General features: G+C 41.8%; 1 protein-coding gene across 2 annotated transcripts in view; it reads left to right on the forward strand.

The window, feature by feature from the left end:
* Window positions 1-12,952, forward strand: part of prkd2 (protein kinase D2) — a 36,332-nt gene that overhangs the window by 14,054 nt on the left and 9,326 nt on the right. For both annotated transcript variants that reach the window (XM_034867898.1, XM_034867899.1), the window contains exons 3-8: window positions 9,749-9,887; window positions 10,266-10,397; window positions 10,549-10,748; window positions 12,183-12,366; window positions 12,482-12,553; window positions 12,741-12,758. In XM_034867898.1, coding sequence (XP_034723789.1) covers window positions 9,749-9,887; window positions 10,266-10,397; window positions 10,549-10,748; window positions 12,183-12,366; window positions 12,482-12,553; window positions 12,741-12,758 — 745 coding nt within the window. The remainder of the gene's footprint in view (window positions 1-9,748; window positions 9,888-10,265; window positions 10,398-10,548; window positions 10,749-12,182; window positions 12,367-12,481; window positions 12,554-12,740; window positions 12,759-12,952) is intronic.

Genomic DNA, 12,952 nt, shown 5'->3' on the forward strand with positions numbered 1-12,952 from the left:
TTTATCAATGCTGTTTGGCCTCCATTGACTTACATTACCTTGCAATTGCGTGTGAATTTACGCCGTAGCGGGTAGTATGAAAAGTCGGCGACGGTAGGGAGGATGGTCGGGGTGGTGGATGGGTAAAACACAGGACTTTAACCTAGGAGACAGGGGATTGTGTCTCACGTGTCTTGTTTCCTAAACTCAACAGTCAGTTTTTTAATTTTTTTATTTTACTAAAGCCAACCCACTTGTCACGTTTCCTGAACTCAACTGCCCCTTTCTTCTCGCGATAACACGGCCAGTGTCGTATGTGTTTACGTCTGCTGTATTCAGCATTAACATACACGCTGATATCTCGAAATGCGGATTACACGCCACCTGGCTTAAGAAAGCTGGCGCGTATGTTTACGCAAAGTCATAAAGCCATGTTGTGTGGTGTTTAATGTCTCTTTGCAAAAATCATTGTTATTTATTATTTCCATTGATGAACTTTATTCTGCTGCACAAGCGCTCAACTAGCTTTGAACCTCTTGTGCGTTCACACACGTTCTTTCCTGCGGGATTACGTCGGTGTATTGAGGGTGTGTTTGTGTCTATGTGAGGAGAGCTGCCGGTGATGAACAGGAAGACTCAGATCATCCACCTCTGATAACAGAGGTATTTGTGTTGCAGGCAGCATGACGTCAGTCATGACGTTATCATGAGAGCATGGGGGAACTGCACCACGTCACACACCTTTTCAATTGTCTATCTTTGTGTACACACTTTCTGTGTTAAGTCCTCCTCATTGGGTTTTCCATCTTTGTGTGTGCCAAGCTCAGACGTCATGGGTAATAGTTATTTCCTTGTCCTCCTGGCACTCACTGCTGTGAATTAATGCATGCTGCGAGTGTTTTGTTTTCTTAAAGAGAGCATGACTGTGCCTGAGGGCACGTGGAGGGCTTTTTTGTCTGCTCCATCTCTTCGTCACTGGGGTTAAAAATAGAGAGCCGGGGCATCACCGTGTTTGTTCCATTGCTAACAGTGTCAGCACAAAAGGAAAAATTCCTGCGTTGCTCCAAGTTGCGAGAGCTAATGAGGGCAGAGCATTGACGTTGTTAAATGCACGTTGCCGCGGCAACCCCCCATTAAACACCATCACTTTAAAAAAAGGTGTGGTGGTTCTTTCTGTGTCCCGTGCCTGACATGTTAACAAGGATGGAGGTAGTTATGGCACACACACACATACACAGTACAGGTGCATCACAACCCTCCAGGATGATCCTAGAGAATGGGACTGTGAGACGTGGATGTTTAAACAATGCCTGTTATTTGAAGGGACGCAGCATGTTTCCTCTTGACTATAAAATGTCTGGATCAGGTTCCTGTTGTGATAGCCAGCTTCTGTTGCAGAAACACATCAGCGTGGAAGACCATGTAGGGCTATAGAGGTCACACTGTTTACAGAGCTGAGTCACACACAGCACATTTTGTATTTTATCCATGCAGATTCTCATCATGCATTGTCATCATTGGAGTTTGGCCTGATCTGTAACACGTATACACAAATCCAGCTCCTGTCATTCTGTCATCACAGTCCACTAGGTGTTTTTCAATACACTATTAAAATATTGCCTGATGTTTAACAAGCCTTTACTTCCCCTCTCTCAGACCCAAATTGTATGTTTATAGACATGTTACTTTACACCTTCGAAGAGCTATTCACCACATTCTTAAGGTTTCACTTTCCTGTGTTGTGGAGGTAACAGATAAATGTAATACTTGTAGTATTGCTAGTGAAAACTCTACAAAAACCACATTCACTTACTACTTCTACCTACTAAATAAATAACAGAAAACAGTGATGTGTAGAATGGTACTGACAACAAATTGAGCAGGGAAGGCTCCCGGCCCGAGGCAGTAAAACAAGTTCTTTCTTTGTTAGGTCATGGACATAGAGTAGCTTATGTAGGGAAAAACATGTCAATGTGTTGTCAAAGAAACCACCAGCAACACCCCCCCAGTTGGTACAGTATAAATTACGTCCCAGGTACCATGCTCCCCGTGTGAATTCACAACGTTACAGCGTTCAAGTTGCTTAAAACATCTGTACGGTTCCATAAATACCCTTTTTATAAGAATGATTCCATCAGTCAACATACACGCCTGATCTTTACTTTGTTGAGTAGTTACTTAAATTTGCTGCATGGCAATACACTGATCCAGCTTTGGTTAGATGGCATTGAAGCTGTTGCATCAATCTGATTATGAGTGAGTGTGCGTGCTTGTGTGTTTTGTGCGGCTTGGTGGTCAAAGGTAGCTCATGCTGAGCTGCTGGAGGGGAAGTGATGGGGAGGATGAAAAGCAGATGCAAGCGGCTTTCTCAGCACGACATAAAAGTCTTTGTGTTCTTCACACATGCAGCGTCTTTATATATAGAGAAGGTCTATATTTGGAAGTCATGCTCCACAGACGTTTGACAGGCCCTCAAGGTCTAGGTGACTCGATCGACTCAATCGGACGGTTCTGGTGCTTGTTGTAAGCATCAGTGCTTGATCAAGGTGATGCTAATGTGTTGCTGATTCATTGAGAAAAACCCTGCATGCCCATACTGCTGTTACTTTACTTGCATGTCCTTTCAGTTAAATTTCTTAAGTTTGATCTAATTTGTCATCTACTTTAAAGCATTTCATCATTACAAGAAGTCAATCTAATGCTTCTGAAATGTTTTGCCATTTTGTCTGCACTTCATGCAAAAAACATTTTTTACTTCAGGCAAATGATCTTAATCGCTACCTCTGTTCTGGCATCAACTGCATCATATGACCAGAGGTGGTCGTAGAGGTGGTAAACACACAAGCAGAACAGAGAGAGGATAGGAAATGGCAGCCAGCATTGTGGCATCATGTGTGTATCTGCGTGTTTGAATACAATGTTTTTGAGATCAGATTTCATTTACAAAAGCCTTGCTCCATGACATCACGCTGATATGACATGATGAACAATGTTTTTGTGTGTGTAGTGTACACACCTAGTGAGTACAACTGTCACTTTCTGTTGCTGTGGGTCTCAGTGCGCTGTTGCTACTGTCAATAACGTCAATATGTTCAACATTTATCCAGATTACATTATTAAAAACACACACTCACACAAAAGGATATAAACACTAAACAAGTGATGATGGTAATGATAAAAAACTAAACACTTCCTGTTAACACTGTTAGTCCCAGTGTTCCACCCACTGTTTAAATGAGGATTGCACAGGAAGCAATTGGTGTACTTTACAATCCAAGACGCGTGTGCATCAAAGTTCACATGTGTCAAATTGTCCTTAATGGGGCAAGAGTATGTAAATATAATGCATTTGTAAAACCAGAAAAAACACGATTGGCGAGATTACTGTACTGTAACATGCTGACATATTTGTCCGCCTTCATCGTCCTAATAACATTTTAAATTATAAATCTAAATTCTACATACCGTGCAGTAGACTTATATAAAATCCATAAAATATAAATTCATAAAATAAATCTTCAAAAAAAGCCTAAATCTTGACTGCAACTATTGTAAATACTGTGCATTAAATCCAGGCCAGCAACTAATTCTTTTTATTATCAAATAATGTGGCAATAATGTGGCAATAGAAATTTTGAAAAATACTTATCACATTTTCCTACAGCCTAAAGTGATCTCAATGAATTTTTTTGGCCAGGCAGTTCAGAACTCAAACATGTTCATTTGAGAAGTTGGAAACCATATAATATTAGGCATTTTTGCTTGAAAAATTTCCAAAATAATAAATTAAACTTTAAAAGGCACATACAGTAAATAAAAGGCGAAGAAGAACACAGTTTATGGAAGGGAACTGAAATAGTTCAGTACGAGAAACAAATGGAAATGAAGAATCTTTGACTTTGTCTTTCTCTTGTTGTACATTTGTAATTTTTAGATTTCTTTTGCTTTCTACTCAGTCCGATCCGATGGAAAATCATTTTGCCATGTCCTGGACAGAACACGGCATCCAGCCTTTTACAAAAGGTTTGTTAAGTTTGTTAAGCACCGCTGGCCGAGCTTAACACTACATCAGTTTGCAAGAGAGGGAGTGGACCACTTTGAGGGCAATGTTCGATCAGAAAAGATGACAGAAAGCTTTTCTTTATGCATCCTTTTCTCCTTTTGTATGTTTTTCCTTTACAGAGAGGCTCAAAACACATTATACTGTATTGGTAAATTTAAGAGTGTACTCTTTGATAAGGAAAGCTGGACAGCCCAGAAGAGAAGTGGGGCGAGGTTGATAAACAAGGCACTGAGGAGGAAATTAAGAGGGATGGGAGAATAAGAGGGAGTGGTTGGGGATTTTGAAAACAGTAGTCCATAATTCATTTCACTTTTAATGGCTGCAGGAATAGTGCAGGCGATGCAGGGCAACCTGATCCTTGGTAACCCAAAGAAACCAGTTAGAGACTCAGCCCTGTCTCCAGGCAAACACTACACTATACTACAGTATGAAACTACCGCCAGCTCTTTGTCTGCAGACTTTACACACATGCACACACACACAATCCCTTGCAACATTAGTTCCTTCCCTCACAGCCAGATATCAAGTCAAGTGGGTTTTATTGTCATTTCAGCCATACACAATGTATATAGTGAGACAAAACTTTTTACCATGGATCAAGTGGTGTTGCACTTTAAAATAAGTCTACTTAGAAGTAGAGCATTTAAGACAGACGAGGGACAGGACAGACAATTAAAGATATACAGTGTACACAAAAAGGAATATAGAGGTGATTATGTAATTAAAAGACAACTAATGTTATTTTTCACTATGTTGACATACAGACAGCAGTAATGTTCAACTTTTGTGCTCTTCCCGCCCTGTACTTTCACTGAAAACTGGGACGGGTAACCAAGAAAAGCAGAAAATGGTAATTTTCTCTGAGGTAACTGTGGTTTTGGGGAGTTGGGATATTGTGCCTTTTCAGTCAAGCTGTAAAGACTTGTGGTCTGCACAGACGTGGCAGCTGCAGTTGCAGTCGGTACATTGTGCATGTTTTGGACAGAAGGCACAGGATACTATGACTTGCCTTGTTTCTTGAGTTGCTCAGGAAAAACAGTGATCAGTAACAGTCTGGGGTTAATAGCAGAGAGGCTGGCATCAAACAGCGGCGTGGGGCTTACAAATGACTTGGGAGTCTCCTCTGATCTGGGCTCTGTGGGTGTGTTGTAATTACAAGTGGCAGCAGTTGGTCTTATTTGTGGCAATCCCAGGTACTGATGCATGCAGTTATTACATGATTCACTCCTGTCAAAGTCCTTGTGGGTTTTTATAGTCTGGTCTTGGTTTAGTTTGGAGCCTCTTCTCTAAGTATCTGCATCGTCTAAATGACCCAAAACCCGAAACATTTATGTGGACGTCTGTGCAACAAAACCAAACCAAAGATATACCAGTAAATCTTTTCTCTTCTACCACTTGTGGTATCTAGACAGATAGTTTTGGTTTTATCTGGCCATCTCTGCCTCCGCCCCTGCACAGTGGAGATGATTGTGATTTGTGTAACTCACAGCATTGAAAAATTGCAAAAATTCACCAGCAGCCTCTTTTTGTAGAAACAGTGTCCCTGTTACTCTGGATAATCTACACTAAAGCCTCACTAAATCACTTTTACTGGAACTGCTACCAAATAAATAGCCCCTTTGACAGTGTGTTTAATGGCTTGTTCAGAGTTGTTGGTAGTCAAAGAGCCCACTCATTGCTTCACTCACATGTCACTCTCTCTCGCCCCTTTAGTCATGCCGGTGTGCTTAAAGCCATCAGTGCTCTGCTCACTCTTTTCCCGCTGACCTGAAAGCTCTTTTGATGTATAGCATTTCAAAAGTCTCACTTCTACCCCAGCATCCCCCTTAGGCCCTGAGTCTACATTCCCCAAGGGGGAAAGATATTGTCATTATTCTCTGCTGAGATGAGCTTGGTGCTTCTTTGTGGGATGCGAGGAGGTCAGAGTCTAGACGCCAAACATTAATGCTCAACATTCACACAGAATTATGACACACGGGACATGAGGATAAACTGTCCATTGTGCCAATGGATGGTATGCACATGAGGTTTGCCTTGATGTTGAGAGTGGCGTCAGAGCTGTATTTCAGATGATGGAAGATGTAAATTTCAGGACACATCATCAGTGGTGTACCTTTTTAAATCAGGGGGTCTTTTGGCCTTTCAACACTAGATACCCTCATCAAAGGTGACCAGCTACAGGGTGATCAAACCTCAGCTTTTGTCCCATGCCCAATCGTGAAAATTGCCTGGTTGTTTAAATGGCGCAGCCCACGGAACTATGCAAGGCAGGAGGCACCCTGTTCCCTGAGTCCAGCCTAGAGCTGACTGCACACCTTGTTCACCCTCCTCCTGGAAGGTCATGACCCTCTCGCTTTCCATCCTCGTTGTTGAGCATCTGCTGCCAGTTCTGTGTAACGCAGTTTCTTGCGTTCATAGGCCTCTTCTGTTGAATTCTCCCATGGGACTGTGAGCTCTGTGATATAAACAGACTTCAGTAAAGGGGACCAGAGTACCAAGTCTGCCCTAAGGGTGTGGCTGCAGTCTCTGGTGGAAAGATTAGTTGTTGGTCAGTGTTGACTAGCATCTTCCAGGGCCGGGCCATGGTTAGCTGTCCAGTTTCTGGTTTGGTATAGGGATTGTTGGGCTTTTTCTGTCCCTCTCGGGTGAAGGTTGGGGCCGTGATGGAGTATGTTGCTCTCAGGGGCAAGGAGCTCGTGGTATTCCTCTTGTTCTCAAGAGCTTCTGCCAGACTCTTAAGGACCTGGTTGTGCCTGCAGGCGTAGCAACTTTGGGTGAGGCTGGTCTTACAACCGGTCAAATTGTGTTTGAGAGTCGCTGGAGTTGGACAGAGGACATAGGTTGGGTCCTCGCCATATCACTGGTGGAGGTTTTTTGGAGATGGGAGCACGTCATAGGTGGCTCTGATAATGAAGCTGATGTTGCTTGCCTCCATTGTCCCTGCTTAGCAAAAGAGACTGCCATTTTGCTTCTGATGTTGAGGCTTCACGCCAAGTTAGCTTACTTACTGTAAGGCCGAGGCCTCCTCTTCCCAACTGGACAATCTCTACAATGTCGTTGTGCCTCAGGGCTGACGCAGCATGCTGCACCACGTCGGATGGTGTCCATTTCCGTCCAGTTAACAGTGGTGGAACAGCATTGCTGATGGTCTGGTCCATGGACTCTTTCAATGTCATCTGGAGTCTTACTTTAGAGCACTTGTACTCTTCGTCAAGGCTTGTGATAGGCAGTTTAAGGACTCCTTTGCTGTATAGGGTGATGTTAGTTAGAACTTAATTTAAAACCCAAGTATTTGCCTGGTTAAAGATGTAATTGGCATTAAGAGTTACAATCACCAACAAATTATAAGTTTGTCATATTAAGAAGCTAAGCTATTGAAAATTCTGTACAAAGGATAAATGTTTTGGGGTAAATTACTAACAGATACAAGACTGAAGTTAAATAATTCAAAGAAAACTATTTTTGTTCTATTTAATTCTGCCCTCTTCTACCGTGCGTAATCATGCTACAGGGTTTTTCTTTTCCATGTTTGTGAATCAACTTTGCATAATACGTGTGCTTAACAAACAGAGTGGTATTAAAGTGGTTGAACTACATGGTTTTTCTTTCACACCTCTTTACCTTGTTATTATGGGTTTTTTGGGTGTAACCATGTGTCTATGATTTGTTCTTTGGATGTAATGTTTGTTAAACAGGTTTAGATCTTTTGCAGATTTTGGAAATAAAAGGAATCAGTGTGCTTTTGGTGTCTTGTAGTTGTCTGTGAGGTCAGTAGCAGTAGCTTGCTCGCTGGGATGGGGGCCTCACTGTGCAGCTTGACAGCAGTACAAACCAGGCCTGGATTTCAGACGTGGTGATGTGGAGTCCCTGGTAGGAAACTGAGGGAGGCTAGTGTGCATATGTGTGTATTTAGGAGAAAAGAAGGGAAATGGGGAGAAGAGAGGGTGTGTGTGTTGCTGTTTGTAAGGAGGGTGTGTCTGTTGCTAAGTGGGGAGGTGTATGTGTGTCATTGTGTGGTTCCAAGGTGGAGACCAGGGTTCCCTTTCCTGTAAGTTGTTAGAGCCATGGCCAGATGGCGAATCTCAACTCCCCTTTGAGAAAAACAACAACAAGAAAAAAGGGGAGGTGTGGCGTGTGTGTGTGTGTTCTTGTTTAACTTTATTCGTAGGGTCCAAAAACTGGGAGTTCAGTATACTTGTGGGGTCCCGACAGCTTTGTGGGACCAAAATGCTGGACCCCACAACTTTAAAGGGGGGTTAAGACTTGATTTTAGGATTAGGGTCAGAATTAGGTTATGTTGAGGGTAAGGGTTAAGGTTAGGCATTTAGTTGTGATGGTTAAGGTTAGGGGAAGGGGCTAGGGAATACATTATGTCAATGGCTGTGTGCGTCTGTGCGTGTGTGTGTGCATATGTGTGTGTATGTGTGTGTGGGGCAGTGGTGTCCTGTGTGGTGTGGCCACTGAAGCGAACCAGTATTAACTATTCAGGAGAGCAGGGTTTCCCTATGACAGCTTTCTTTGCTCTGTTGATTTCTGAGTGACACTCTCCTCTCATATCTTTGGAGGAGCTTCATGGACGTGTGTGTGTGTGTGTGTGTGTGTGTGTGTGTGTGTGCTACTATTAGGAAGATAGGATCTCCTTTGTCTTGCTTTCCACATTGATGAAGCTGTTGATTTGTGGGATTAAGCCAGTGGTTCTTGTATATCAGTGTGTGGTTGTTTGTGTTGGCTGATATATATTCCAGTGGCTTTACATAGCAGGGTATGATTTAATTAGTCTAGGACATACAGTAACAGCCTATGTTTGAAAACACATAGACATTCTTGTAATGCACATGTTGTACATTGCACATGAACCATGTTTACACTGCATTGTTTCCAAATGTTACAGCAAATATTGAAGCAGGTTATTGTTAATGGCAGAGCAATGACTGTTGAGGATGTTTGGTATAGTTTAGTCTATATTATGAAGTAAATATGCATTGCACCTAAAGAAGGACTAAGGCATTGATAGAGTAGATTGTCTACTTGTGGCACAGTTATTAAAGACGAGGTCTAAGGTACTGGTCATTTACTGTAATGCTCTGTCTTTGCATGGGTTAAAGTGATCAATTTTGAAATAGTCTTATATTTTGTATTTTATTTTCACCGTTTATAACAATATTCTCAGTGTGAAAATGATTTATTGAAAAGTGGGATGTTGCATGTTTCTCCATGTGCATCAAAACACCAACATGTTTTTCTTTTTATATATTTTGTCTTCTCTTAAAGCTGCATGCTATATTGTACATATTTAGTTCAAACCTTAAGTACATAGCCAATATTTAGAAAAAATATATATACAAACATGTGAAATGAATATCATCATAGAAAATGTCATGTCATAGCACTGCTTGTTTTCTGCAGTTACAGGTTGGTTCTGACTGAATATTGTCTCGCTTGTGATTTTATTTGAACTGCAGCATTTTGTTTTTCTGTCACTAAGAAGAGCTCACTGGACTGCTGATTTGACTGGAACACCTGCAGCACAAACATCCACTCATAAAAGCTTTTGTTGTGGATATCTAATACAAAGCCCTTTATTGTATTATATGAAATGTAACTACAAGTATTCCAACAAATCTCTTTGGGAGGCTATTCAAAATTCGGCCTTTTCTGCAGTTGATTCTCCTAACCTGCATTTCCATTATGTGTTTTCTTCTCTAGTTCCCAGAGTGCGGCTTCTATGGCATTTATGACAAGATTTTGCTGTTCAAGCATGACACGACTACCAACAACATCCTGCAACTGGTTAAAGCTACCAGTGACATTCAGGAGGGAGATCTGGTGGAGGTGGTGCTCTCTGGCAAGTAACCAGTTATTTTCTCTCCTCTTTAAAAATGGCTATCTTGTGCCATTAGTGAACAAGATAACCATATCAAAATGTAAGTGAGCTTCATTCTTCTTTCCTCTGCTATCTTCCTTTCATTACTGTAATATCCATCCCGACTCTTGTAATCAGTGCTTATCTGCTAATTTTACTACAGGCAATATCTAACACTGTCCTAATCTGTTCAGTCATCGTTTTGATCTCTAATCCTCCCCTGTTAAGAAGAAAACCCATCAAATTTTCCATGTTGTTTCCATTTTATCCATTCAGTTATTTTTTATACTGCCTAGTAAGTAGTCTGATTTTATCTTGACAGCCATTGTGACCACACTCTACGCCTCTTATCTCTTTTAGCGGCAGCCACGTTTGAAGATTTCCAAATTCGGCCTCATGCACTCAACGTGCACTCATACCGGGCCCCAGCCTTCTGTGATCACTGTGGAGAGATGCTGTTCGGACTGGTCAGACAAGGGCTCAAGTGTGACGGTGAGGAAAATTGGGAGATAAAGTGTGAATAAGAAAAGATGAGGTGGTCTCCAAATTTTCTCTGAGAAATGAATTGTAACCCTCACCACACATTCTCCATCTCCTCCACTCACCTCCCTGCTTTTTTCAAAATATATGCCGCCCCCTGCAGGATGTGGACTAAACTACCACAAGCGCTGTGCATTCAACATCCCAAACAACTGCAGTGGAGCTCGGAAACGGCGTCTGTCCACCACCTCGCTGAGCAGCAGCCAGTCCCTGCGTCTCTCCACCACTGACTCAGTGTACAGTGTAGGGACAGCCTCCACGTGCACAGAGGACGCCAGCCTCATCCGCTCACACACACAAATGGTATTGGTGGATTCATGCACACTCTAGTCAGGTCAAACAGCTTTGAGCTGATGTCACAAATTATGTAAACTTACTTTAACCCAGTTTAGTCACAGATTTCAAAAGTTTAAGGTGAGACTGACACATGAAAACATTTCCTAACATTTGGGATGGCACTAGCAATTTTCCAGAAACAATGTCCTGTCTGAACAATTTACATTGGAACTTTTTTCTACCAAAGGCATATAAGGTGCAAACCAATGCAGAATCAAACCAAAACTGACTGCAGAAGCGGTATAATCATTGCAATTTGGGTACACACCTTTTAGTAAATCAAGGCAACAATACTCAATGTGATTGCTGATTGATTTCCCCTATAAGTCCACTCCAATTTCAGAAGAGAAAGGAAACAATTTAGCTAGAGAGGAAATATAAGTTTAAAGTAACTATAATCAATATTTTTATACAGAGGTTGCTCTTATTGAACCTCTACAGAATTATAACTTGAGTCTGCAGCTCCCCTTGGCTTTACAAGCTTTATAGTGAGTTTACAGCTAATTGGTTTGCTGTTCAGCCTGCAATTTTACTGTTTTGGTTCATTCTTACTCCTCTCATACTGTGGTCTTAAGCTGCTGAAGGCAGTTCTAAAAACAACACTGTATACGACCTGCTGAGCACCAAACAGCAGACAGACACAGTTAGCGACTATGTGGTGAACATAATGAAGCATTTAGCAGCTATAATGCTCGAGGCAAAGCCCGTCGCAAGTGTCTTTGCCATTTTAAGACAACATTTATAGCAAATGCACCTGCACCCATCTTTCCACCCATAGGCGTGGTCTTACACGGAGTTGTAGTCAGGTGAATTCTCAGCATATTGCTATCTTGCGGGCAGCATAAAGCGCCACCGACTAACAAAAACCTGGTCTAAAGTAAATGTAAAATACGCCTAGGCTTGTGTGCAGCACACACACAAACACACACTAAGCTTGTTACACACACAGGGATGCACAGCAGCACACAAACATGCAAAAGAATGCAAATAAAAATACAAAATATTACGATCAAAATGAAGTGTAAGATATTTCCCTTAGACGCTGGCAGAGATAAAAAAACAAACTAAAAGAGACTAAAATGTTCATTACACTTGATTTTCCAAATTACTAATAATATTACCCTGTATCTTCTGGATGTAGTTAGCTGTTTGCTAATAGGTTCACCATAGGTAATAATGTGTCAGCATTTTGTTCATAACTTCTTTCCTCTGCACCCAAGTAACAACAATCAATTATTGCAGGATTAAGGGTACATCATTTTCTTAATAAATGTATGCTTTAGTAATTGATTTGTTCGGTAGTAATTAACCTTGCTGCCAAATGTGGATAATGGTGTTCTTACATTTTACCTTACCCACACAGTTAAATTGATAATCTTTGTTTCCTCTCAATTCTGCCAGCCACGGACTCCAAGTGACGCCCGGCGCTTCTACACGGGCCGACCAGTTCATTTGGACAAGATCCTGATGAGCAAGGTGAAGGTGCCCCACACGTTTGCTGTCCACTCATACACACGACCGACGGTGTGCCAGTACTGCAAGCGGCTTCTCCGAGGACTGTTTAGGCAGGGCCTACAGTGCAAGGGTGAGTACAGACAAATAGAGAGACCTATTTCTGGATGGTGAGGTTGATGCAGAATAAAAGCCAAATCTAATCGGATTACATGTAAGCATCAGAATGTGTGTTTTATTCCTCTCAGATTGCAAGTTTAACTGCCACAAACGCTGTGTGTACAAGGTTCCTAATGACTGCCTCGGGGAGACCATTGGAGGTGAGGGATTATAGTAATATATGTCCCTATGAATATATTAACCCTGCATGGATTTGATACAAAAATATTGATTTCTCATCTGCATTTATCCATTGTCACAACTAAGTTACTCTAATAACCATACATGATATAATACATTATCTAACAAGACTGAAACTCACTGGCACTAATGTTTTTATCTTCTCAGACAACAGAAGTAACAGCGGTAAGTATTACCGCTACTCTGATTTGATGCATGTAAAGCTGTAGTCCTCTAATAAAGGTCTTAGTTGTAGTCATAGCAGTACCAAGTAGTATTATTATTTTCACAGCATTTAAAACACAGTCACTTTAAATCAAGTTCCACTCAACCCCCCCCCCCCCCCCCCCCCCCCCCCCCCCCCCCCCCCCCCCCCCCCC

This window comes from Etheostoma cragini, chromosome 3, assembly GCF_013103735.1.
Source record: "Etheostoma cragini isolate CJK2018 chromosome 3, CSU_Ecrag_1.0, whole genome shotgun sequence".
NCBI lineage: Eukaryota > Metazoa > Chordata > Actinopteri > Perciformes > Percidae > Etheostoma > Etheostoma cragini.